General features: G+C 40.5%; 1 protein-coding gene across 4 annotated transcripts in view; it reads left to right on the forward strand.

Annotated features, from left to right (window-relative positions):
* Nucleotides 1-26,690, forward strand: part of schip1 (schwannomin interacting protein 1) — a 938,589-nt gene that overhangs the window by 644,651 nt on the left and 267,248 nt on the right. For 3 of the 4 annotated variants that reach the window (XM_062060223.1, XM_062060220.1, XM_062060222.1), the window contains one exon: nucleotides 14,003-14,758. In XM_062060223.1, the coding sequence (XP_061916207.1) occupies nucleotides 14,003-14,758 (756 nt within the window). Of the gene's footprint in view, nucleotides 1-5,031; nucleotides 5,495-14,002; nucleotides 14,759-26,690 lie in introns of those variants that run through there. The other variant, XM_062060221.1, reaches the window with a different exon arrangement.

Raw genomic sequence — 26,690 nt, forward strand, 5'->3', positions numbered from 1 at the left:
ATTACTGTTAAGCAAACTATGAATGGTAAACCACGCCAAAACATGTGTCCTTTATCATAGCTACACGTATGACAAAAAAAACGTGTGAAAATCAGTGGTATTCAGTGAGGTAAGATTAATTAAATGCGCTGACAGTTCATTGCTCCTGCCAAATGAATTGCACTGAGTGGAGCGGATCACCACTCCAAGATGGCGGCCCCACGTCTCGTCAGCGCCAGTAGGCAATAGCGCTCCATGCTGTGTCTACTTATAAGATGTCTATGAATATCCCTGCTATAAGAGCATTGCATTCAATGTTATGAAGGTGGGAATGTCTTGTATGTGAGGACTTAGAGGAGACTCTAAATCAGTGACGTGCTGTCACCAGGTGGCTTAACCATGAGATGTTCAAAAACTAAGTAATAAAATATGGTTGAATAATTCTCTTTTGGTCTATGCTTGCTATGTGATTTAGGTGCAGGGTCCTGTATATTTTGATAATTTTCATGGTCAAAATTCCGTGTTTCCTGATGAAAATAATGCGGCAGAGGAGAAGTGAGGCAGACACAGGTGGTGCCTCCACGACGACACACAAAAGGCAGGCCATGAGGCAGCAAGTACCTCTGCCTCACAGTAGGGGGCGATATATTGTCAACTTGCAGTACTCTGACTCGCCACACTGGGAGAAGTGGTGCGCTCTAGCTCTCCAGCGGAAGCCAGACTATTTTTTTTTATTTTTTTTTTTAAACTGTATTTATAACAAACAGGGCATTTTTATTAGAGTAAGCCAGCATTTGTGGGGTGTTTTTTTGTCACATGCAAAAATATTGTTTTATTGCTTGGAATGAAATTGAATGAAATGAATGAGTCTGCCAATATTGAGAATTATATACTGTATACAAGATGAAATACTCCTCAAAACTGGACTTTACCTGCTAGACCTAAATCTGCTCAGTGGCCTGATATTGGTAGGTCGTGAGTTCAAACCCCGGCCGAGTCGTACCAAAGACTATAAAAATGTGACCCATTACATCCCTGCTTAGCACTCAGCATCAAGGGTTGGAATTGGGGGTTAAATCACCAAAAATTATTCCCGAGCGCAGCTCACTGCTCACTGCTCCCCTCACCTCCCAGGGGGTGAACAAGGGGATGGGTCAAATGCAGAGGGTAATTTCACCACTGTATGACTATCAGTGGTACTTTAACTTTCAGACAAAATGAATGTGATCATACAAAGTAGGTTTTCATGGAGAATAGCTATTGCTGCTTTAGATACAAATACAGAAAGGTAAGATAAACTCACAATACTTGATTTATTTTGTTAAAAGCAAATGGGACCAAAAAAGTATTTAATAACAACTTTATCAAATACTATTTGGACCCATTTATCATATCATAATATCATTACGATAACGGTTTTATGAAAGCGAATAACTCCCTTCTTTTTCCTGTTACTCTAATGTGCAACCTAAATCAACGATTATTATAGCTGCACATAGGGCTGGGCGATATATGGAATATACTCGATATATCGCGGGTTTGTCTCTCTGCGATATAGAAAATGACTATATCGTGATATTCAAGTATACGTTCTCACGCAGTTGCTTTTAGCTGCGGGCATTACACTACAGGCTTTTATCACTCTTGTCTCTCCTTCTCACAGAGACATAAAACAAGCGCACCGTCTTACATACGTCACATACTGTCGCGCGTGCAACGTCATACGCCCTCGCCGAGCAGAGAGGTAGCAGAATGGGTAAAGTTAACTGTGGCAGGTGGTGCAAGCGGAGCGGTGCGAGTGGTAATAAGAGAGAGAGAAGGTGCAAATCTGGTAACAAATGGAGGAAGAATTAATTCCCAAGAAAAACAGCACGGGGTCCATCGTCTGGCGGTGGTTCTTCAAGCGGGAAGATGTTGAACAGACAACCGTAATATGTCAAGTATGCGGCAAAAGCGTTGCTACAAAAAAGAGCAGCACTACTAATTTGTAGCATCATTTGAAAAGTCACCCGCTAGAGAATGAAGAGTGCTTGAAACTCTGCATGTCAACATCTTCGGCCGGTGCCACACCCAACAAAAGGCCGAAGCAACCAGCACTGACCCAATTGAGCCTGGTGTCTTCCATTTCCACATAAACACGGTATGAAAAAAATAGTCAACAACAGAAGGAGATAACGTCCGCAGGAACCTACCACATAGCGAAGGACATACACTATTTGATTTCCTATTATGCAGCTCGTTTTTATTTGACAGTTATTGAAATATCTTGTGTGACATCATGCACAAAAGTGCACTTTATTTGTTTTACACTATTGTAGTGGCGTTCTGTACAAAAAGTGCACTTTAATTTAGTGTTGTTTTGATTTGTTTTACCATGAATTGATTAACGTGGACCCAGACTTAAACAAGTTGAAAAACGTATTCGGGTGTTACCATTTAGTGGTAAATTGTACGGAATATGTACTGTACTGTGCAATCTACTAATAAAAGTTTCAATCAATCAATGTCATCTTAGTGACATCATGCACAAAAGTGCACTAATAGCTTGTTTTAAAATGTCTCTGACAATCTTGCACTTTCTGTTTTGAAATGACATGAATGTTTGTGCCACTGCTTAATAACTGCTTAATAAATACATCCATCCATCCATCTATCTTCTTCCGCTTATCCGAGGTCGGGTCGCGGGGGCAGCAGCCTAAGCAGGGAAGCCCAGACTTTCCTCTCCCCAGCCACTTCGTCCAGCTCCTCCCGGGGGATCCCGAGGCGTTCCCAGGACAGCCGGGAGACATAGTCTTTCCAACGTGTCCTGGGTCTTCCCAGTGGCCTCCTACCGGTCGGACGTGCCCGATCCTGACCAGATGCCCGAACCACCTCATGTGGCTCCTCTCCATGTGGAGGAGCAGCGGCTTTACTTTGAGCTCCTCCCGGATGACAGAGCTTTTCACCCTATCTCTAAGGGAGAGACCCGCCACCCGGCGGAGGAAACTCATTTCAGCCGTTTGTACCCGTGATCTTGTCCTTTCGGTCATAACCCAAAGCTCATGACCATAGGTGAGGATGGGAATGTAGATCGACCGGTAAATTGAGAGCTTTGCCTTCCGGCTCAGCTCCTTCTTTACCACAACGGATCGATACAGCGTCCGCATTACTGAAGACGCCGCACCGATCTGCTTGTTGATCTCACCTTCCACTCTTCCCTCACTCGTGAGCAAGACTCCGAGGGACTTGAACTCCTCCACTTGGGGCAAGATCTCTTCCCCAACCCGTAGATGGCACGCCACCCTTTTCCGGGCAAGAACCATGGACTCGGACTTGGAGGTGCTGATTCCCTTCCCAGTCGCTTCACACTCGGCTGCGAAACAGTTTTGGTAAATTGACTTAGTTGTGATTTCCCTCTCTGCATGAAAGTTTAAAATGAGCATATATGAATGCAGTGTGAACAAGAATGTTTTAATGTAGACACAATTGGGGGTTAAATCACCAAAAATGATTCCCGGGCGCTGCCACCGCTGCTGCTCACTGCTCCCCTCACCTCCCAGGGGGTGATCAAGGGTGATGGGTCAAATGCAGAGAATAAATTTGTCACACCTAATGTGTGTGTGACAATCATTGCTACTTTAACTTTAAACTTAACTTTAGAATCATCATACTGCTGTGATTATATGCATCAAGTGTTCATTCAAGGCTAAGGTAAAACAATTATCGAGATGTATATCGTGTATCGCGGGGTGTCCAAACTTTTTCCACTGAGGGCCACACACTGAAAAATCAAAACAAGCGGGGGCCATTTTGATATTTTTTATCTTAAAAACCAATACAATATATGTATAAAAAAGATACATTTAGGCCTCCACTCAGACTTGATCCCGGGGACCCCAAAAGGTTTTGGTCAAAAAAAATATTACAAATGTGTCATTATTTAGTATTATTATTATTATTATTATTATTATTCAAGGTTTAAATCTTTAGATCAACATTAGGTCTATCTGGCAATAAAAAGCTTTTAAAGATTTAAGTTGTGTGCCATTTTTGTCAAGGAAAACCGTGTTTTTTATGGGAAAAAAAACACAAAATATGCAATATTTTCCCCCAATAAAATTTCAAAGTGGAATATTTGAGATTATATAATAATTGGAGTCTTAAAAAGGTCAATAACTCATAACAACATTGATTTTAATTCATTGTTTTTTTGAGCAATGACACTTAAAAAAAAAAAAAGTCCCACTAAAATTATTGGGGATCCAAAAGGGTACTGCTCAGTAAAGTTTAAAAAAATAAATCCAACTTTTTTTTATAACTTTTACCACAATAGTCTCAAGATCAACTTCAGATCTATCCGTCAATTATAAGTTTTATTGTTGTTTATGTTTTTTGTTTGTTCGTTTTAGGCCCTTTTTTTAAAAAACTTTGTTTTTTAAATGGCAACCAAAAAATATGCAACATTTGCCCCCCAAAATATCTCAAAGTGGAATATTTAATGTGAAGTAATTGGAGCCTTGAATAGATCAATAATTCATAATGACATTGATTTTGATTCATTATTATTTTGTGAAGAAAGAAACAGCCTGCATGGCAGCTTTGTGTTATTAGAGTAAATAATGCAACATTTTTTTGTTACATTTCACCTGTTTGCTCATTTATACCACTTTTTATGTTTTTTATTTGTTTTTCATCGTATTTTTAGAATGTGCCATGGGGCCGTTAAAAAATTATCTGCGGGCCGCAAATGGCCCCCGGGCCGCACTTTGGACACCCCTGGTGTATTGTGACATGGCCTAAAAATATCGAAATACTAATAAAAGGCCGTATCGCCCAGGCCTAGCTGCACATATGACTTTTAGTATAAAAAAGAAGAAAAAATAAGTATATATGCCTCACCTGGTGTATAGTTCACCGCATGTCACTGCTCTAAATTCAGAACAGTAGAAAAAAGTGTTTAATAATTCACCCAAATAGTTTCCTCTCTTTCTCTCTCTCTCTCTCTCTCCCTCCCTCTCTCTCTTTCCCTCTCTCTCTCCCCTGCCATTTGCAAGGTCAGTGCTAGTCTTGTGTCGTCACTTTCTCACAGAGACGCCGCTATAGAAGGAGAACAGCCGTTCAAATGGAGCAGGATCGGGAAGGAACTTAGGTGTAGCGCCGCTTTCAATCCTGGAGGACTCGCGTAGGCTGGAAAGAGGCGTGAGCTTTGGCTTTGTTGACATCCACCTTTCGGATTTGAAACCATCCTTCTTATTTACCTATTCACATTTCTTACACACACACTCAGAGTGTTACACACACACACAGAGAGTGTTAGACACACACACTCACACACTCGCAGCGATGCCCGGACCCAGATGTCCTCTTCCTCCCCGGACTGTCCGTCATTTCGGTGGCCGAGCCGCCGGCACCTCCTGCCGCCCTTAACCAGGATTTTACATCCGGAAGACAAAAGTGGGCATAGCCGTGATTTTTTTTGCGACACTTTAACGATGTCTTGAGACGTGGAGGGGGGAAATCTAACAAGATGATGACAGTAAGTACAAAAAAAATAATAATAATAATAATAATAATAATCTAACCCGGCTCGGCTGCATGCATGCCGGGAAATGCTGTGTCCATTGTGGGCTATGGGCGTTTCTGTCACTGGTGGAAGTGGAAGAGGGCGTCAGGTTGCTCTTGGGAGTTTTTTTTTTTTTTTCCTTTTGGAACATGACATCATGAATGACTCCGAAAACTAGGATGAGTACGTCACTCTTGTTTTTTTTGTTTTTTTGTCTCCCTATTTTGGGTAACGGGGGGTCTCTGCAGCTGTCAATGCGCACGCAGTCTTGTTGTGTTGGCCAAACAACATCCAAGCTGTGTTTGTGTGCATGCATGGTGTTCGTTAATCCCAGCTTTACGGCTCTAGGATGTTGTCTTGCAGCGCCTCCCCTCCCTATGCCTCTCATTCTCATAAACTGCACTTTAACTGATTCAAATATTGCACTGTAGTTCATGTGGCCATCCTACAATATTTGCAAGCCTCGTTCGGAGATCACTTTTTTTGTGTGTGTGGAAGCAACGCCGGTCTTTTTACTTTTTTAGGGCCAAAAAGCAGGGTTAGAGAGGGGCATATTAAAGGAGCTGTGGTGCGTTTGATGACCACCTCAATAATTGTATATCAGCACTATACATTAGTGACATCCTTGCTGTAAAATGCCACAACTGCAGACCGTCTTATTATGACATTTAGGCGATGAGATCGCGACTTGTCCAGGGTGTACCCCGCCTTCCGCCCGAATGCAGTTGAGATAGGCTCCAGCGACCCCGAAAGGCACAAGCAGGTAGAAAATGGATGGATGGATGAACTCATCTGGGACTTTTAGTGACGTTTTGAACGTTTTACAACAATGTCTGTACGGGCAATTCACATGTGCAGGATTGGGGGCTCTAATACGTTTTTGCAAGAAGTAGTGGTTTTTTGGGTGTCCAGAGTGCGGCCAGGGGGCCATTTGTGACCTGCAGCTTCCGTCCATTCATTTTCTACCGCTTGTCCCTCTCATCGAAAAATAAAAAAAACTGTAAAAATGTAAGAAAAAAGACATTATGTAATGAGAAAGTTTGCTGCGGATATTTTGATGTATTTTTAAAATGCTACAAACAGACATGATACAGCTAACAGTGCCATGTTTGTCTTATAAGTGACAAACTGTAATATTATTGGGTATTAGTATTAGTATCAATATATCAACTTTTTTTCATTACATTATGTACTTTTTGCGGTCTTTTCCGACAATATGTTGCAAACCAGTGCGTGTGCCTCACAATACGAAGATCTTGGGTTCGATCCTGGGCTCAGGGTCTTTCTGTGTGGAGTTTGCATGTTCTCCCCGTGACTGCGTGGGTTCCCTCCGGGTACTCCGGCTTCCTCCCACCTCCAAAGACATGCACCTGGGGATAGGTTGATTGGCAACACTAAATGGTCCCTAGTGTGTGAATGTGAGTGTGAATGTTGTCTGTCTATCTGTGTTGGCCCTGTGATGAGGTGGCGACTTAGTCCAGGGTGTACCCCGCCTTCCGCCCGAATGCAGCTGAGATAGGCTCCAGCACCCCCCGCAACCTCCAATAGGGACAAGTGGTAGAAAATGGATGGATGGATGGACTTTGCAGCCCATGCATGAAGGGTTAGAAAGTGGCATAATAAAGGAGCTGTGGTGCGTTTGATGACCACCTCGGTAATTGTAAATCAGCACTACATTGCTGCACATACATTAGTGACATCCTTGCTGTAAAATGCCAACTGCAGACCATCTTACTATGACATTTAAGCTCATTGAACTCATCGGGGATCCACCCAGGTTTTGCTGGACTTTTAGTGACGTTTTGAACGTTTTACAACAATGTCTGTACGGCCAATTTACATGTGCAGGATTGGGGGCTTTAAAACAAAATATGCTTTTGCAAGAAGAAGTAGCATTAATGTGCTACATCAGGGGTGTCCAGAATGCGGCCCGGGGGCCATTTGTGACCTGCAGCTTGAGTAATGTTGGCCCGCAACTTCCGTCCATTCATTTTCTACCGCTTGTCCCTCTCGTCGAAAAATAAAAAAACTGTAAAAATGTAAGAAAAAAGACATTATGTAATGACAAAATTTGCTGCGGATATTTTGATGTATTTTTAAAATGCTACAAACAGACATGATATAGCTAACAGTGCCATGTTTGTCTTATAAGTGACAAACTGTAATATTATTGGGTATTAGTATCAAAATATCAGCTTTTTTTCATTACATTATGAACTTTTTGCGGTCTTTTCCAACAATATGTTGCAAACCAGTGCGTGTTCCTCACAATACGAAGGTCCTGGGTTCGATCCTGGGCTCGGGGTGTTTCTGTGTGGAGTTTGCATGTTCTCCCCGTGACTGCGTGGGTTCCCTCCGGGTACTCCGGCTTCCTCCCACCTCCAAAGACATGCACCTGGGGATAGGTTGATTGGCAACACTAAATGGTCCCTGGTGTGTGAATGTTGTCTGTCTATCTGTGTTGGCCCTGGGATGAGGTGGCGACTTGTCCAGGGTGTACCCCGCCTTCCGCCCGAATGCAGCTGAGATAGGCTCCAGCACCCCCCACGATCCCAATAGGGACAAGCGGTAGAAAATGGATGGATGGATGGATGTTGCAAACCAACCAGAGCTGCTGTCCAAAAAAGGCCCCTTGGTGGCACTATGGACACACCTGAAATAACTATTAATTGTACAACCTATCATCTACGAGACAAAGCTGACTCCACATTGTGTCTTTAAAAATATCATGTCTGTTGTCAGCATTTTTGTTTTACTAAATTAAAAAAAATATCAAGATGGCCCCAGCATACTTTGACTTTTCGTTATGCGGCCCTTAGTGGAAAAAACTTTGGACACCCCTGCACTACATCATACTAGACGTTTCTTTTCCCGACTGTACCTTCGACACAGCTAATAAAGTTGCCTGCGTCCAGTCACCATATAGCCTCTCACTATATAGCCTCAATGCCATTCATAGGAATACAGACTAATAATTATGTTTCATCGAGGATGTGAGTTTCTCACCAGATCCACCCATGAAGTCGTTTTGTGGCATTTAGTGAAAAGATGACAAGTAATAACAAATATTAGCAATATCTGTACGGAGAATTCACATTTTTCTTCACTTTTGCTTGAAGAAGAGCATGTAAATTGTCAAGGAATGACAGGGGTGTTTTATATCAGTGGTCCCCAACCACCGGGCCGTGGCCCGGTACCGGTCCGTGGATCGCACAAGAAAAATAAATAAATAAAAATGTTTTTTTTGTTTTTTTTATTAAATCAACATAAAAAACACAAGACACACTTACAATTAGTGCACCTACATTATATAACAATATAGATCAATACAGTCTGCAGGAATACAGTCCGTAAGCACACATGATTGTATTTTTTTATGACCAAAAAAAAACAAAAAAAAACTCCACCCTTTTCCGGGCGAGAACCATGGACTCGGACTTGGAGGTGCTGATTCCCTTCCCAGTCGCTTCACACTCGGCTGCGAACCGATCCAGTGAGAGCTGAAGATCTTGGCCAGATGAAGCCATCAGGGCCACATCATCTGCAAATAGCAGAGACCTAATCCTGCTGCCACCAAACCAGATACCCTCAACGCCCTGACTGCACCTAGAAATTCTGTCCATAAAAGTTATGAACAGAATCGGTGACAAAGGGCAGCCTTGGCGGAGTCCAACCCTCACTGGAAACGTGTCCGACTTACTGCCGGCAATGCGGACCAAGCTCTGACACTGATTATACAGGGAGCGGACCGCCACAATAAGACAGTCCGTTACCCCATTCTCTCTGAGCACTCCCCACTGGACTTCCCGGGTTCCACGGTCGAATGCCTTCTCCAAGTCCACAAAGCACATGTAGACAGGTTGGGCAAACTCCCATGCACCTTCAAGGACCCTGCCGAGAGTATAGAGCTGGTCCACAGTTCCACGACCAGGACGAAAACCACACTGTTCCTCCTGAATCCGAGGTTCGACTATCCGGCGTAGCCTCCTCTCCAGTACACCTGAATAGACCTTACCGGGAAGGCTGAGGAGTGTGATCCCACGATAGTTGGAACACACCCTCCGGTTCCCCTTCTTAAAGAGAGGAACCACCACCCCGGTCTGCCAATCCAGAGGTACCGCCCCCGATGTCCACGCGATGTTGCAGTCTTGTCAACCAAGACAACCCCACAGCATCCAGAGCCTCAAGGAACTCCGGGCGAATCTCTTCTGCCTTGCCACCGAGGAGCTTTTTAACTACCTCGGCAACCTCAGCCCCAGAAATAGGAGAGCCCACCACAGATTCCCCAGGCACTGCTTCCTCATAAGAAAACGTGCTGGTAGGATTGAGGAGGTTTTCGAAGTATTCCCTCCACTGATCCACAACATCCGCAGTCGAGGTCAGTGGAACACCATCCCCACCATACACGGTGTTGACATACCACTGCTTCCCCTTCCGGAGGCGGCGGATGGTGGTCCAGAATCGCTTCGAAGCCGTCCGGAAGTCGTTTTCCATGGCTTCCCCGAACTCCTCCCATGTCCGAGATTTTGCCTCCGCGACCGCTGAAGCCGCACACCGCTTGGCCTGTCGGAACCTGTCTGCTGCCTCCGGAGTCCTATGAGCCTAAAGAGCCTGATAGGACTCTTTCTTCAGCTTGACGGCGTCCCTCAGGGTTCTAGGATTACCGCCACGACAGGCACCAACCACCTTGCAGCCACAGCTCCAATCGGCCGCCTCGACAATAGAGGTACGGAAAATCGTCCACTCGGACTCAATGTCCAGCGCCTCCCTCGTGACATGTTCAAAGTTCTTCCGGAGGTGGGAATTGAAACTCTTTCTGACAGGAGACTCTGCCAGACGTTCCCAGCAGACCCTCACAATGCGTTTGGTCCTGCCAGGTCTGTTCGGCATCCTCCCCCACCATCGCAGCCAACTCACCACCAGGTGGTGATCGGTAGAAAGCGCCGCCCCTCTCTTCACCCGAGTGTCCAAAACATGAGACCGCAAATCCAATGACACAACTACAAAGTCGATCATGGAACTGTGGCCCAGGGTGTCCTGGTGCCAAGTGCACATAAAATCTGGTAAAATCACAGCACGATAACTTAAAAATAAAGACATCAGAATTTCTTTGTTTAAAAATAGAACAAGCACATTCTGAAAATGTACAAATTATAATGTTGTTGTTGGTTTTTTCTACACTTACATATTGCGGCTAATAGTGTTTTATCTTTATTTGTCGTTATTTACACTTTCTGAATAAATTATGTGATATCAGTCAACTCATTGGTGTTAATTTTCAATCTATCAAGATAAAAAAATATCAAAATCCAATTACAGGATGTTATTTATGTAGTTAGCTCATTTTCCTCGACTGGTGCACTAACATCATGTTGTATGTCGCATAATCTACAAAGATACAAAGAATTCCTCTTGCGACATCTAGTGGACACATTTAGGACAGCAGTTTCTTCCATTCAAAAATTTCGGCTCATTTTTATACGTAGCAAACTCATCCCGCGCGCCGGATAAAACCTGTTAGATGTTACTGTACAGTATACTCAAGAATGCATCTGGACTATTTTGTTCCTTAAAAGAAGCTAAAAAAAAAAGTCACACAAGGTGTACCTAATAAAGTGGCCAAAAGACTTGATAGTAAGAAATGATGTATGATAATATTTTAGAGCGCCTCTTTGTATATCATTTTATTTTTTTGGCGTGTCATAAATTTTTGCTGGTGTGCTGCAAGAAATGTGTCGCCTATTCGACTTGATTCATGCGAGGGGTGGGGGTGGAGGTGCGGGTGTGTGTGATCTGTTGTATACAACGCGGACATTTTCATTACCTGTGGAGTAATCAGTCATGCGGTGATTACAGGGGGGTAGAGGTCGGGGAGCATACGGTCAAGGTTACGCACATTTCACGTTCATGACATGTCTGTGTCCCTCGCAGGAAGCTGGTCCAACACAATGCTTTTGTCTCTGTGGGCACGCGTTCTGTGAGATGAAGCTGGTCCCAAAAAGGAGCTGTAGCTGCAAAATTATGGGCAGACGGGAAGTTCCTGCCGGACAGGAAGTGCTGTGAGACTACCGGTCTCAAACTTCCAAACAGATTTGACTCAAAATATGGTGTATTCTACTGGCAGCCCGAGTTCAATACAAGTTTTGGAGACTTAAACATTTTTTTGCAGAAAATGTATTTTAATAAAAACATTACAGCACTTTTGTTGTGCAAAGGAATTTTGATTGGCAGATGCTTGAACCTCCTAGGGTCAGCATGTACTGCAGTGGTCACTTGTATTTTGCATAACAGAGCTTTTTTTTTAATGACATTTGTAACTCTGACACAAGAAACCCACTCAAAACAAATGTCCACTGCGGAGAATGCTGGTTTTCAAAATAAGAATAATATTGAAGGGTCCTTACCTTCTGGAAATGTGGACCATAGAACCATTTAGTTGAATAGCCCAGGTCTGCACATACTGTGTTCTGAATTGTCCTTTTCTCAAAAAAAATGTGTTCTTTCTCTACTGTTCTCTTACGCTCTACAACTTAGCAACACATTGTAGTCTTTTTTTATTTTTTTTAAGAAAATATTTTAGCAGAGCTTGTACCTTGTGCTGCACCCCTCCTCTATCTTGCAAAAGGTCCTTTTGCATCCTTTTACCTGACATTTACAGTAATGGAACATATTGGATGTCAGTATGATGTAAGACACTGTTCTAGCTTGAACACAAGGTCTTTGCCCAAAGTGTATTTCATTGTACAGATAGCTGCTTTTGTACCACCGACACTTGACTCTTTGGAGTACTTTTTTGGCCCAAACCTTAGAATCCAGTAATGAACCCCATGCAGTACATTAGTGCAGTTGCACCTTAAGGGACAGGGCTGTCCTAATTTATTTGTGTACTTCTGAAGTGTGTTGCGTGACTCCATATAACTTCCACTTACTTTTCTCATCCACCAAGCGTTTTTAGTTCACGACTGCACGAGTGTTGTGAACTCCCTTCGGACTCCTCGCTGTGGGCGCGGGTCATTTCTCTTGAAACTTTCTCTTTTCCTTTTAATCTCTACCTGGTAATCCCATCGGCGACAGTACCACATTAAATTGATCATTTAATGGTATATTTATTTGCTTAGATTTTTTTCTCAAACGTTACATTTACATATCTCTTTGTCAACCTCCTCGTCCATTGTGTCACTTTTGCCTTAATTTTAGTGCACACATTAATGCCACAGGGATCTCGCAACCAGGGAATCTTTATTGTACTTTTACAAATGGCCTCCAACCGCAGAATTTATCGTAACATACAAAGGGACTCCAACCCTTTGCTCTTTTAGGCGAAGACAAACGACCTATTTGCTTACTCGTCAGTGAAGCAGCCCGTCACGGTAGTCTAGACACAATGACGTGAGTTGACGACTATTTACAACTATTGTGCAGGCCTGGTGAGTCTGTCCAGAAGAGTGTAAGAGACGTCCAATACTCATCCCGGACAAAGCCCCGAAATTGTTACGCGAGACCAGTCTTCCTCTCAGGGAATAAAACACACTGGTCAATCCCAAGTTCTTTTGAATGACATATATGTTGAGTAAGAAAGACCACAGAGACAGAATAGTACTTGGCCAAGTTTTACTAAAGCTTTAGGAGACCAGCCCTTACAACGCAACAATAGCATCAGCGAGAAGAGGTCTAAATCCAAACAAAAAGAGTCTGCTTATGTAGCGCGAAAACAGCCCCTTTCGCCCAGAAAGGAGCAGAGCTACGTCCTCAAAACAGATAGGAACTTGCCAAAACAACAGGAGCCCTTAAAACAACACAACGAGTTTAGTAGCGGACATAAGATAAAAGCACGGAGATCACGAGAAGACACGCTACATAGGAAAATACTAGCTGCTTTAAACATGACTGGGGATTCAAAAATAACACTTAAAAATGTCTAATTCTCTCAGGTGCTGCCACGAAAATGGTAAATCCTGCACCCCTATTGTGTTGCCTGTGCTGTTTGTTTCCGGACAAATACACACCGTGTGCTTTACTTTTTTGACGCTATATGTTGAATTTTTTGATTGATTGAAACTTTTATTAGTAGATTGCACAGTACAGTACATATTCCGTACAATTGACCACTAAATGGTAACACCCAAATAAGTTTTTCAACTTGTTTAAGTCGGGGTCCACGTTAATCAATTAATGGTAATTGACATGAACTCTCTCGCACAAAAACACAATGTAACTTTGGAGGGGTTTTCCCAATCACCGCTGAATTTAGAAGACCGACAAACACATGTCTGTAAAACTTGAGCAAAATCGGTTGGAAATTCATGGCCAACATCTTTGTAAGGGTCCAGGTGGAACATATTGTGCAGAAGTTATTGAACATTTGTCTTATGAGTGTATGCAGGAATGCCTTCCAAAGTATTTTGAGTCCAACCTAAATTCCTTTTCAGTCATGACAAAGACATCCTCTAACGCCATATGACTTCCCTTGTCTGATTGCAGGATTACCGGGAGGATGGCATGGACTTGGGGAGCGATGCATCCAGCCGCTCCAGCTCAGAGTCCAACTCCAACAAGGTTACCCCCTGCTCTCCTTCTCCTGACCTAACCACGCTAGATGGCTACAAATCATCCCCTTCTCTGGACCTTGTCACCTTAGAGGACTATGAGGAGGACGAGGACTACCAAGAGTACAAGAAGAAGGTGATAGAGGAGTGGGAGAGTGAGTACGGAGACGACTGCGCCTCCCCACAGGCTCCTGGTCAGGAGGAAAGCGGAGGAGGCATCACAGGGCCCGTCGAGGTCGGCGAGGTCTACAGGAAGAACAGCCGCAGCCTTGCCGAAGAATTACAGGATGTGAAGACCATCCCTCCCATCCCGGCCCCCAGCAGGCGCACTAGCAGCTCCATCGCTGGCATCCCAGAGGAACTTAAACAAAACGGAAACTTAATTTTGCCCCGCAGCAAACTGCTCCACTCCCCTGGTACACCACAGGGGGGGCTCACAGGGGCTGCCAACCGTAGACACCTCAGTCAAGGCAGGGGGAACCGAAGCACGGGCGGCGCAGGACACAGTGCTGGGATTGTAGGATGTATGGGGGGTTACCGAGAGGAGGACAGCGTTGAGGAAGAGACTCTGCCTACCATGGACTGGGCCGCGCTGGAGAGGCACCTGGCAGGGCTGCAGTGTCGAGAACAGGAGAACCAAAATCTCAATCACAACCAGAACCACAACGTGGGCAAGACCAGCTACACCTCAGTGAGTGCACACATATACTTTTCCTTCAATGTTCCCAAGCTGCTCTAATCCACCACTTATCCGTGTCAGATGGACTCTAGATACACAAGGTAAGGTTAGCTGGAGCGAAGAACAGGGATTAGAGAGCTAATGTAGCGCTAAGCTATGTGGTCCGGCTATTAACCTGACCGGCATGGAAGTCGGGGCTGCACAGCTGGAGGGAATAGAAGGCTGCAGGGGGCATCAGGAATGTTGTAGCTCAGTGCGTCTCTAAGTAGGTATCAACAGGAATACTTGAGGAACCTAAAACTGACACACTTGGTCTTTGGATGATGTGCATGATCTTGAATACTGTAGAATCTAAAAATCTCACAAGACCAAAAGTGTTAGGACATCTGAAGGAAAAAGGGAGACAATATTGCAGCAGCATCCTGTCAAAGTTCACAAGCTCTGTGTTCATCCCAAAACGGGTCTACCAAGGGGTGGTTAATGTATGCAATAATATGAGATTTGGTCGATATAAGGTAATAATGTGTCATGTCACACTGACAAATGGTAACTGAGCTCACTTGTGGCAGGGAAGAAATTGGAGCTGTTTTTTGTTATGGTCATGTGATGTTTCTACCAGTAGGTGGTAGTGTTGCATCGGCCCTTCCTCCTGCCATAGGAACTGCAGGTTTTTATGAGTCACTCTCAATTTCCTGGGATCAGTCCGTTTAAATCCCAAACCCAAGTAGATTTGTTTTCTGTGCGGCTCCAAAAGCATGTCACTTAAACTGAAGGAGCGAGACAAATTTATACACAGAGACTTTGTATGCGATGTAAACACGCATTAAGTGACGTTGAATAGGCTGTTTGAATGCAGCAGCAGATCTGTGCTCCTTTTGGTATGCCAAGACCCTTTTTTTTCCTCAGTGCACGCGGACAATGGCTGCAGCCATTGCCATTGTGTGTGTGTGTGTGTGTGTGTGTGTGTGTGTGTGTGTGTGTGTGTGTGTGTGTGTGTGTGTGTGTGTGTGTGTGTGTGTGTGTGTGTGTGTGTGTGTGTGTGTGTGTGTGTGTGTGTTCTTGTATTTCTTGTATTTCTACCCTTCTTGAGACATCAACAAGGAAAAGTACCTTCCATATGAGAGGTGTGAACAAGTGAGGACATAAATCATGGTCCCAATGACATTGCATCTAATAGAGAATGTCACATTTGCACCCCTGGTGGTGAAATCTATCAAAATGAGGGTGGTCCCAAAAAGGAGGGATTTTTCAAATTGACTGTGTGTAGGTTTTAAACGTCCCCCCCTTCTGGTCAACATATGAAATAACCAGTGTGTGTAAACATTTAAAGTGCTCGCCCTCTGATCAACATATGAAATAACAAGTGTGCGTATGGAAATTGAAAGGCGCCCCATTTGGCCAACATTAATTTAAAAAAATAAAATAAACATGTATATAGAGACATACTGTAATAACTTAAAGTAAATAAACGTTTTTTAAAAAAAGATACATTAAAAAAATGAACTTTAAAGCAGTCTTTTTCTCACAATGTGTTGACTTTTTTCTTATAAAATTGGGAACAATTTCTCATATTTTTTCATAAAATTATTACTTTTTTTATGTAAAATGATTACTTTTTCATGCAAAATGGCAACATTTGTCATGTAAAATTCTGACTTATCACAATATTGCCAATATGTTTGTTGTTCTTGTAAAATGGTGCCATTTTTTGGGTAAAATTATGACTTTTGTCATCATTTTGCCGAGTGAAATTCCGATTTTTTAAAATAATTTTACAGTTTTCTTAAAAAATTGTGACTTTTGTCGAGTAAAATGACGATCCTTTTCATAAAATTGCCAAAATGTTAAGCTTTTTCTTGTAAAATTGCGACTGTTATTGAGTACAATTCCAACTTCTATCATAATATTGCGCAAATGTTCAGTTTTTCTTGTAAAATTTTGACTTGTGTTGGGTAAAATTACAACTTTTATTATAATACTGCCAAAATTCTACGTTTTTCTTGTGAAATATGACATTTTTTTTGTGAAATTCCAACTAATTTTTCACAACAAGCTTTTTTATCTTTGCATAGTATGTATATATTATTAACGTTGTAAATACACATCTTTATATATCTAGAAAGGGTGGTCCTAAAGAGGTAGGCATTTTTCAGAGGTCTCAAGAAGGTAATAAATACAAGTGTGTGTGTGTGTGTGTGTGTGTGTGTGTGTGTGTGTGTGTGTGTGTGTGTGTGTGTGTGTGTGTGTGTGTGTGTGTGTGTGTGTGTGACTCCTGCCCCCCCCGAGGCATGTCAGGAATGCAGTGGGAGAAGTGAGTAGGGGGATAAGAGAAAGGAAAGGGAGGGTAAAAGAAAAAAAAGATGATATCTTTAAGGTTGGAGTAGTTCAGCCACGTGGCTCAATTTGTGTGACCTGCTGTCCCCCTGGAAGGCTCTTGGAATGCTATAATTAAGGGAATTCTAGCCTCTTATTTTAGTATATCCTGTGTAAGATTGTTGAACTGCATGGGGGGAAAAACTCCTGAAAGGGAGTGTTCATCTCCACGTTGCAGCCTCGGTCTTATGTGGAAAAGATGGAGATGTTCTCGGCCTCCTGGTCCACACATGAACAGAACAAGACTTTTGCTCTTTTCCCAAAATCTAAATTCTAGTTTGAATAGTCTAGTGAAGATAAGTGGAGTCAGCCACCTGAGCAGGGAGACAAGGAGATACACCAGCGTAAAGACGCAAGCTCATATTCAGGATAATTACGCTACCATCAACCTTGTTTTGACCTTCTACTAACCGCATAACAGACTAACGTATATCTTAAAAGGTTTACTTCACTAAAGAGTAGTCATTAGTAAAATAATACTGAAGTAAAATGGAAGCATGATTAACCACCTACCTCGAATATGATAGTCAAAGATCCTCCTATGACAGGATTGCATTGCTGTTTTTAACGACTTACTGCAAAAACCTGAGGCAAAGATCATAAATACGACAGGAGCACTGCTGTTTATAAGGCCCTTGTGTAAAAATGATAGTCAAAGTTCCTCCACATCATTGGTCCCCAACCTTGTTGTAGCTGCGGACCGGTCAACGCTTTAAAATTTGTCCCACAGACCGGGGAGGGTATGGTATTTATTTATTTATTTATTTATTTTTTTGTCATAAAGAAATACAATCATGTGTGCTTACGGACTGTATCCCTGCAGACTGTATTGATCTATATTGATTAGGGCTGCAACAACTAATCGATTAAATCGATTAAAATCGATTATAAAAATAGTTGGCGATTAATTTAGTCATCGATTCGTTGGATCTATGTTATGCGCATGCGCTGAGGCTACGTTATTTTTATTTTTTTTATAACCTTTATTTATGAACTGCAACATTTACAAACAGCTGAGAAACAATAATCAAAATAATAGGGGTGTAACGGTACGTGTATTTGTATCGAACCGTTTCGGTACGGGCGTTTCGGTTCGGTGCGGAGGTGTACCGAACGAGTTTCCACACGGACATATTAAGTAGCGTACTGCACGTGGTGTAAACAATACTCAAAATGCCGGACATTTGAGGCATTTAAGAAACTCCGCCCTGACAGCTCCGCAAAAGAGGACATGTCCGGTGAAAAGAGGACGTATGGTCAGTCTATCGTAGCCCGTTAGCTGCTAGCATGCTAGCAAAAGAAGACATGTCCGGTGAAACCGATCACTGCTAGCATGCTAGCAGCGACCGGGCTACGATAGACTGACCATACGTCTTCTTTTCACCGGACTTGTCCTCTTTTGCGGGCCTGTCCGGGCGGTGTTTCTTAAATGCCTCAAATTTCCGGCATTTTGAGTTAGGGTTGCGTGTATTAACAATGTACGTTCGGGGTTAAAAACTAAACAAATTGTGCACGCAGCAGCATTCTTAAAGAAAGGGGCAGAGACAGAGAGCGAGAGCGAGAGAGTTGTGATAAACGCGCATGCGTGTGCTTTTTATCCCTAGATTTATCAGATTTAATTTTTTATTATCTATAGCAGGGGTGTCAAAAGTGTGCATTTTTGTAACATTTTCCTTGTTTTATTTGGCAAGTTGAAAGAACATGGCGCCAGTATGCTGTTTTTTTTTCCAATAAAATACTGGAAAGGATAGAAATGTAGTTTGTCTCTTTTATCCGATTATTAATCGATTAATCGAAGTAATAATCGACAGATTAATCGATTATCAAATCAATCGTTAGTTGCAGCCCTAATACTGATATATAATGTAGGAACCAGAAATATTAATAACAGAAAGAAACAACCCTTTTGTGCGAATGAGTGTGAATGGGGGGAGGGAGGTTTTTTGGGTTGGTGCACTAATTTTAAGTGTATCTTGTGTTTTTATGTTGATTTAATTAAAAATATATATATACCAATCGATACCGGGCCGTGGCCCGGTGGTTGGGGACCACTGCTCTAAATGACATGAGCACTGCTGATTATAAGGCCCTTGTGTAAAAATGCCAGTCAAATATCCTCTATATAACATAAGCACTGCTGTTTATTAAGACCTTGTGTGAAAATGATAGCCAAAGATCCTCTATATGATAGGAGCATTGCTGATTTTAATTACTTGATTTAATAATGCTAGTCAAAGATCCTCTACGTAAAAGGACCACTGCGGTTTTTAATGACTTCATTTAATAATGATTGTTAAAGATCCTCTATCTAACATGAGCACTGGTGTTTATAAGGACCTTGTGTAAAAATGATAGTCACAGATCCTCTATATCAGTGGTCCCCAACCACCGGGCTGCGGCCCGGTACCGGTCCGTGGATCGATTGGTACGGGCCGCACAAGAAATAAAAAATTTAAAAAATTTAAAAATATGTATATATATATTATTATTTTTATTAAATCAACATAAAACACACAAGATACACTTACAATTAGCGCACCAACCCAAAAAACCTCCCTCCCCCATTCGCACAAAAGGGTTGTTTCTTTCCGTTATTAATATTTACGGTTCCTACTTTATATATCAATATATAACAATACTGTCTGCAGGAATACAGTCCGTAAGCACACATGATTGTATTTTTTTATGACAAAAAAATAATTAAATAAATAATCACAGAAAAATGCTGTAAAAACCACAGCAAATTTCACAATTTTACCATCTAATCTTTTGCTAATTTTAGATTGCACAATTTGATGGATAACTTGCTTTGAAATCATTATTATTAGTATATTTCTATTTAAAAATGGTTTGAATGTTTGATAATATATTTTTTCACAATTAGACAATATTTAATTTGACATCATTTGCAATCACATGGAGTACATATATGTTTTTTCTCCCAAAATAGAAAGAAATAATACAATTAGTAAGAAAAGTTACACTATTGATACGTGTTATTTCCAGACCAAATAAAACGAAGTGGCGGGCCACATCTGGCCCCCGGGCCTTGAGTTTGACACCTGTGCTCTATATGATAGGAGAATTGCTGATTTTAATGACTTGATTTAAAAATGCTTATCAAAGATTCCCTATTTAACAGGACCACTGATGTTTTTAATGACTTCATTTAATGATTGTTAAAGATTGTCTATCTAACATGAGCACTGCTGTTTATAAGGACCTCATGTAAAAATGATAGTCAAAGATCCTCTATATGACACAGGAGCACTGCTGTTTATAAGGACCTCATGTAAAAATAATAGCCAAAGATCCTCTATATGATAGGAGCATTGTTGTTTTTGAATGACTTCATTTAATTATACTCGTCAAAGAGCCTCTATATAACAGGAGAACTGCTTTTTTAATGACTTCATGCTTGCCAATGCTTGCCAAAGATCCTCTATATAACATTAGCACTGCTTTTTATAAGGACGTCATGCAAAAACGACAGTCAAATATCCTCTATTAGACAGGAGCATTGCTATTTTGAATTCTTTCATTTAATAATGCACGTCAAAAATCCTCTATACAAAAGGAGCACTGCTGTTTTTGATGACTTCATTTTATGATGCTCGTCAAAGATCCTCTATATATAACAGGAGTGCTGTTGTTTTAAGGACCTCATGCATGTAAAAGTGCTCTACTGTATATGACAGGAGCACTGCTGTTTATAAGGACATCATGTAAAATACTGGTCAAAGATCCTCTTAATGACAGGAGCACTGCTGTTTTAAGGAAGTAATGTAAAAATGCCTGTCAAAGATCATCTAAATAACAGCAGCGCTGCTGTTTCCAAGGACCTCATGTAAAATGCCGGTCAAAGATCCTCTAATGACAGTAGCACTGTTGTTTTTTGAAGGACCTAATGTAAACATGCCTGTCAAAGATCATCTATTTTATAAGAGCACTGCTGTTTTTAAGGACCTCGTGTAAACATGTTAGCCAAAGATCCTCTAAATACCAGGAAGCCTGCTGTTTTTAAGGACCTCATGTAAAAATGCTAGTCAAAGATCCTCTATATACCAGGAGGCCCGCTGTTTTTAAGGACCTCATGTAAAAATGCTTTTCAATGATCCTCTACATATACCAGAAGGCCTGCTCTTTTTGAGGACCTCATGTAAAAATGCTAGTCAAAGATCCTTTATATACCAGGAGGCCTGCTGTTTTTAAGGACCTCATGTAAAAATGCTAGTCAAAGATCCTCTAAATACTAGGAGGCCTTCTGTTTTTGAGGACCTCATGTAAAAATGCTAATCAAAGATCCTCTAAATAACAGCAGTGCTGCTGTTTCCAAGGACCTCATGTAAAATGCCGGTCAAAGATCCTCTAATGACAGTAGCACTGCTGTTTTTTGAAGGACCTAATGTAAACATGCCTGTCAAAGATCATCTATTTTATGAGAGCACTGCTGTTTTTAAGGACCTCGTGTAAACATGTTAGCCAAAGATCCTCTAAATACCAGGAAGCCTGCTGTTTTTAAGGACCTCATGTAAAAATGCTTTTCAAAGATCCTCTACATATACCAGAAGGCCTGCTGTTTTTGAGGACCTCATGTAAATATGCTAGTCAAAGATCCTCTATATACCAGGAGGTCTGCTGTTTTTGAGGACCTCATGTAAAAATGCTAGTCAAAGATCCTCTATATACCAGGAGGCCTGCTGTTTTTAAGGACCTCATGTAAAAATGCTAGTCAAAGATCCTCTATATACCAGGAGGCCTGCTGTTTTTAAGGACCTCGTGTAAAAATGCTTTTCAAAGATCCTCTATATACCAGGAGGCCTGCTGTTTTTAAGGACCTCATGTAAAAATGCTAGTCAAAGATCCTCTATATACCAGGAGGTCTGCTGTTTTTGAGGACCTCATGTAAAAATGCTAGTCAAAGATCCTCTATATACCAGGAGGCCTGCTGTTTTTAAGGACCTCATGTAAAAATGCTAGTCAAAGATCCTCTATATACCAGGAGGCCTGCTGTTTTTAAGGACCTCGTGTAAAAATGCTAGTCAAAGATCCTCTATATACCAGGAGGCCTGCTGTTTTTAAGGACCTCATGTAAAAATGCTAGTCAAAGATCCTCTATATGCCAGGAGGCCTGCTGTTTTTAAGGACCTCATGTAAAAATGCTAGTCAAAGATCCTCTATATACCAGGAGGCCTGCTGTTTTTAAGGACCTCATGTAAAAATGCTAGTCAAAGATCCTCTATATACCAGGAGGCCTGCTGTTTTTAAGGACCTCACGTAAAAATGCTAGTCAAAGATCCTCTATATACCAGAAGGCCTGCTGTTTTTAAGGACCTCAGGTAAAAATGCTTGTCAAAGATCCTCTATATACCAGAAGGCCTGCTGTTTTTAAGGACCTCATGTAAAAATGCTAGTCAAAGATCCTCTATATACCAGGAGGTCTGCTGTTTTTGAGGACCTCACGTAAAAATGCTAGTCAAAGATCCTCTATATACCAGGAGGCCTGCTGTTTTTAAGGACCTCGTGTAAAAATGCTAGTCAAAGATCCTCTATATACCAGGAGGCCTGCTGTTTTTAAGGACCTCATGTAAAAATGCTAGTCAAAGATCCTCTATATGCCAGGAGGCCTGCTGTTTTTAAGGACCTCATGTAAAAATGCTAGTCAAAGATCCTCTATATACCAGGAGGCCTGCTGTTTTTAAGGACCTCATGTAAAAATGCTAGTCAAAGATCCTCTATATACCAGGAGGCCTGCTGTTTTTTAAGGACCTCACGTAAAAATGCTAGTCAAAGATCCTCTATATACCAGAAGGCCTGCTGTTTTTAAGGACCTCATGTAAAAATGCTAGTCAAAGATCCTCTATATACCAGGAGGCCTGCTGTTTTTAAGGACCTCATGTAAAAATGCTAGTCAAAGATCCTCTATATACCAGGAGGCCTGCTGTTTTTAAGGACCTCATGTAAAAATGCTAGTCAAAGATCCTCTATATACCAGGAGGCCTGCTGTTTTTGAGGACCTCATGTAAAAATGCTAGTCAAAGATCCTCTATATACCAGGAGGCCTGCTGTTTTTGAGGACCTCATGTAAAAATGCTAGTTTTAATTGTTTTAATGTATTGTGCCTGCTGGTATCTCCCACATGTACCCAGTTCAGTTAGGTAGCGCTGCTCAAAAGTTAAAAATGTCTGTTTTCATATTTTACTGTAATTTGTTTCCATATTGTACTAAGCAACCAAAAAAAGAGGTTTGGTTTCTTTTTCTTTTTTTCTTTGCCAAAATATTATTATCACCGTTATTACACACACTTTTCTATATTGTTTTTAAGGGGAACTCTCTTGTCTGAACCATCTAAGGAACAGCTGAGATTGGAAAAAATAAAATACTGTATTGGGTGGACATAATTTTCTTGTCCGCCCGGGGGACTTTTAAATGTCTTAATCCCCAAATTGGCAGCATTTGGCAGACACTCAAAGGGAAGGGATGCTTTTAAAATGTTGTTAAATATTTAGAGACCCATTAAGCAGTCAGACGATGTCGATGTTCATGTACTGTGTGTGGTGGACTGTGTGTGTGTGCGTGTGCGTGCGTGTGTACACACCTTCCATATGAAGAGGTGTGAACAAGTGATGACATAAATCATGGTCTCGAAAACATTGCATCTAATAGACAATGTCTCATTTGCACCCCTGCTGGTAAAATCAAAATCAAAATGAGGGTGGTCCCAAAAAGGAGGGATTTTTCAAATTGACTGTGTGTCGGTTTTAAAAGTCCTCCCCCTCCGGTCAACATATGAAATAACAAGTGTGTGTAAACATTTAAAGTGCTCGCCCTCTGGCCAACATATGTAATAACAAGTGTGTGTAAGAAATTGAAATGCGCCCTCTTTGGCCAAAATTAATTTAAAAACATTAATAAATATGTTTATAGCGACATACTTTAATAACTTGAAGTAAATAATGAAGATTAAAAACGAATTACAAACCAAAAAATCAAAATTACCTAAAAGCTTACCTTTTTTATATTTGCATAGTATGTATATATTATTAATGTTGTAAATACAAATATTTCTATAACTAAAAAGGGTGGTTCTAAAGAGGTAGGCATTTTTCAGAGGTCTCAAGAAGGTAAGAAATACAAAAATGTGTGTAAGAAATTGAAATGCTCCCCCTTTTAGCCAAAATGTATTTTATATATATATATATATATATATATATATATATATATATATATATATATATATATATATATATATATATATATATAGAGAGAGAGAGAGAGAGAGAGAGAGAGAGACATACTGTAACAACTTGAAGTAAATAATGAAGATTAAAAACCAATTACAAACAAAAAATTCCCAAAAAATACAAATTAACTAAAAGCTTACCTTTTTTATATTTGCATAGTATGTATATATTATTAATGTTGTAAATACAAATCTTTATATAACTAGAAAGGGTGGTCCTAAAGAGGTAGGCATTTTTCGGAGGTCTCAAGAAGTTAAAAAATACAAAAATGTGTATAAGAAATTAAAATGCGCCCACTTTGGCCAAAATTAATTTAGACATTAAATAAATATGTATATAGAGACATCCTGTAATAACTTGAAATAAATAATGAAGATTACAAACCAAACCTTTTTTTATATTTGCATAGTTTGTATATATTATTAATGTTGTAAATACAAATCATTATATATCTAGAAAGGGTGGTCCTAAAGAGGTAGGCTTTTTTCGGAGGTCTCAAGAAGGTAACAAATACAAGAAAGTGTATATTTGCATAGTATGTATATATTATTAATGTTGTAAATACAAATCTTTAAATATCTAGAAAAGGTGGTCCTAAAGAGGTAGGCATTTTTCGGAGGTCTCAAGAAGGTAACAAATTGAAATGCGCCCCCTTTGGACAAAATTAATTAAAAAATATAAAATAAATATGTATATAGAGACACACTGTCATAACTTGAAGTAAATAATGAAGATTAAATAAACAAACCTTTTTTATATTTGCATAGTTTGTATATATTATTAATGTTGTAAATACACATATTTATATACTTAGAAAGGGTGGTCCTAAAGAGGTAGGCATTTTTCGGAGGTCTCAAGAAGGTAACAAATACAAGAAAGTGTATATTATCATATTATGTATATATTATTAATGTTGTAAATACAAATCTTTAAATATCTAGAAAGGGTGGTCCTAAAGAGGTAAACATTTTTCGAAAGTCTCAAGAAGGTAAAAAATTAGGGATGTCCGATAATGGCTTTTTGCCAATATCCGATATTCCGATATTGTCCAACTCTGTAATTACCGATACCGATATCAACCGATACGATATATACAGTCGTGGAATTAACACATTATTATGCCTAATTTGGACAACCAGGTATGGTGAAGATAAGGTCCTTTTTTTTTTTTATTTATAAAATAAAATAAGATAAATAAATTAAAAACATTTTCTTGAATAAAAAAGAAAGTAAAACAATATAAAAACAGTTACATAGAAACTAGTAGTTAATGAAAATGAGTAAAATTAACTGTTAAAGGTTAGTACTATTAGTGGACCAGCAGCACGCACAATCATGTGTGCTTACGGACTGTATCCCTTGCAGACTGTATTGATATTTATTGATATATAATGTAGGAACCAGAATATTAATAACAGAAAGAAACAACACTTTTGTGTGAATGAGTGTAAATGGGGTAGGGAGGTTTTTTGGGTCGGTGCACTAATTGTAAGTGTATCTTGTGTTTTTTATGTTGATTTAATAAAAAAAAATGTAAAAAATATTTTTTTAAAAACGATACCGATTAAAAAAAAAAAAAAAGGATACTGATATTTTCCTATATTACATTTTAAAGCATTTATCGGCCGATAATATCGGCAGGCCGATATTATCGGACATCTCTACAAAAAATACATAAATGTGTGTCAGAAATTGAAATGCGCCCCTTTGGCCAAAATTAATTAAAAAATATAAAATAAATATGTATATAGACATACTGAAATAAGTTGAAGTAAATAATGAAGATTAAAAACAAAACATTTTTTATATTTGCATAGTTTGTATATATTATTAATGTTGTAAGTACATATCTTTATATAGTGTGGTCTAAAGAGGTAGGCATTTTTCAGAGGTATCAAGAAGGTAACAAATACAAGACAGTGTGTGTGTGTGTGTGTGTGTGTGTGTGTGTGTGTGTGTGTGTGTGTGTGTGTGTGTGTGTGTGTGTGTGTGTGTGTGTGTGTGTGTGTGTGTGTGTGTGTGTGTGTGTGTGTGTGTGTGTGTGTGTGTGTGTGTGTGTGGTGGGATATCTCCATGCTTTTGAGAATGTATATGGTCACTGTGCCACCCCAAAGCTTCTACTGTATATAGCGGTCATATTGTTGGGCCAATTTAAAGACCCCGCTTCATGTCTTCATCTCCATGGCAACAAGCAAAAGCTTTGCAAAAAAAACAAGCGTAATGCAGAATACTGTATGACTCAGTTGCCAAGTTTGTATGAATGAAGTATAGTCATCATATTAGTGCAGGTGTGTTTAGCTTGGGTGTGGGTTTAACTGCTATAATCC

This window comes from Entelurus aequoreus, linkage group LG10 (genome assembly GCF_033978785.1).
Source record: "Entelurus aequoreus isolate RoL-2023_Sb linkage group LG10, RoL_Eaeq_v1.1, whole genome shotgun sequence".
Taxonomy (NCBI): domain Eukaryota; kingdom Metazoa; phylum Chordata; class Actinopteri; order Syngnathiformes; family Syngnathidae; genus Entelurus; species Entelurus aequoreus.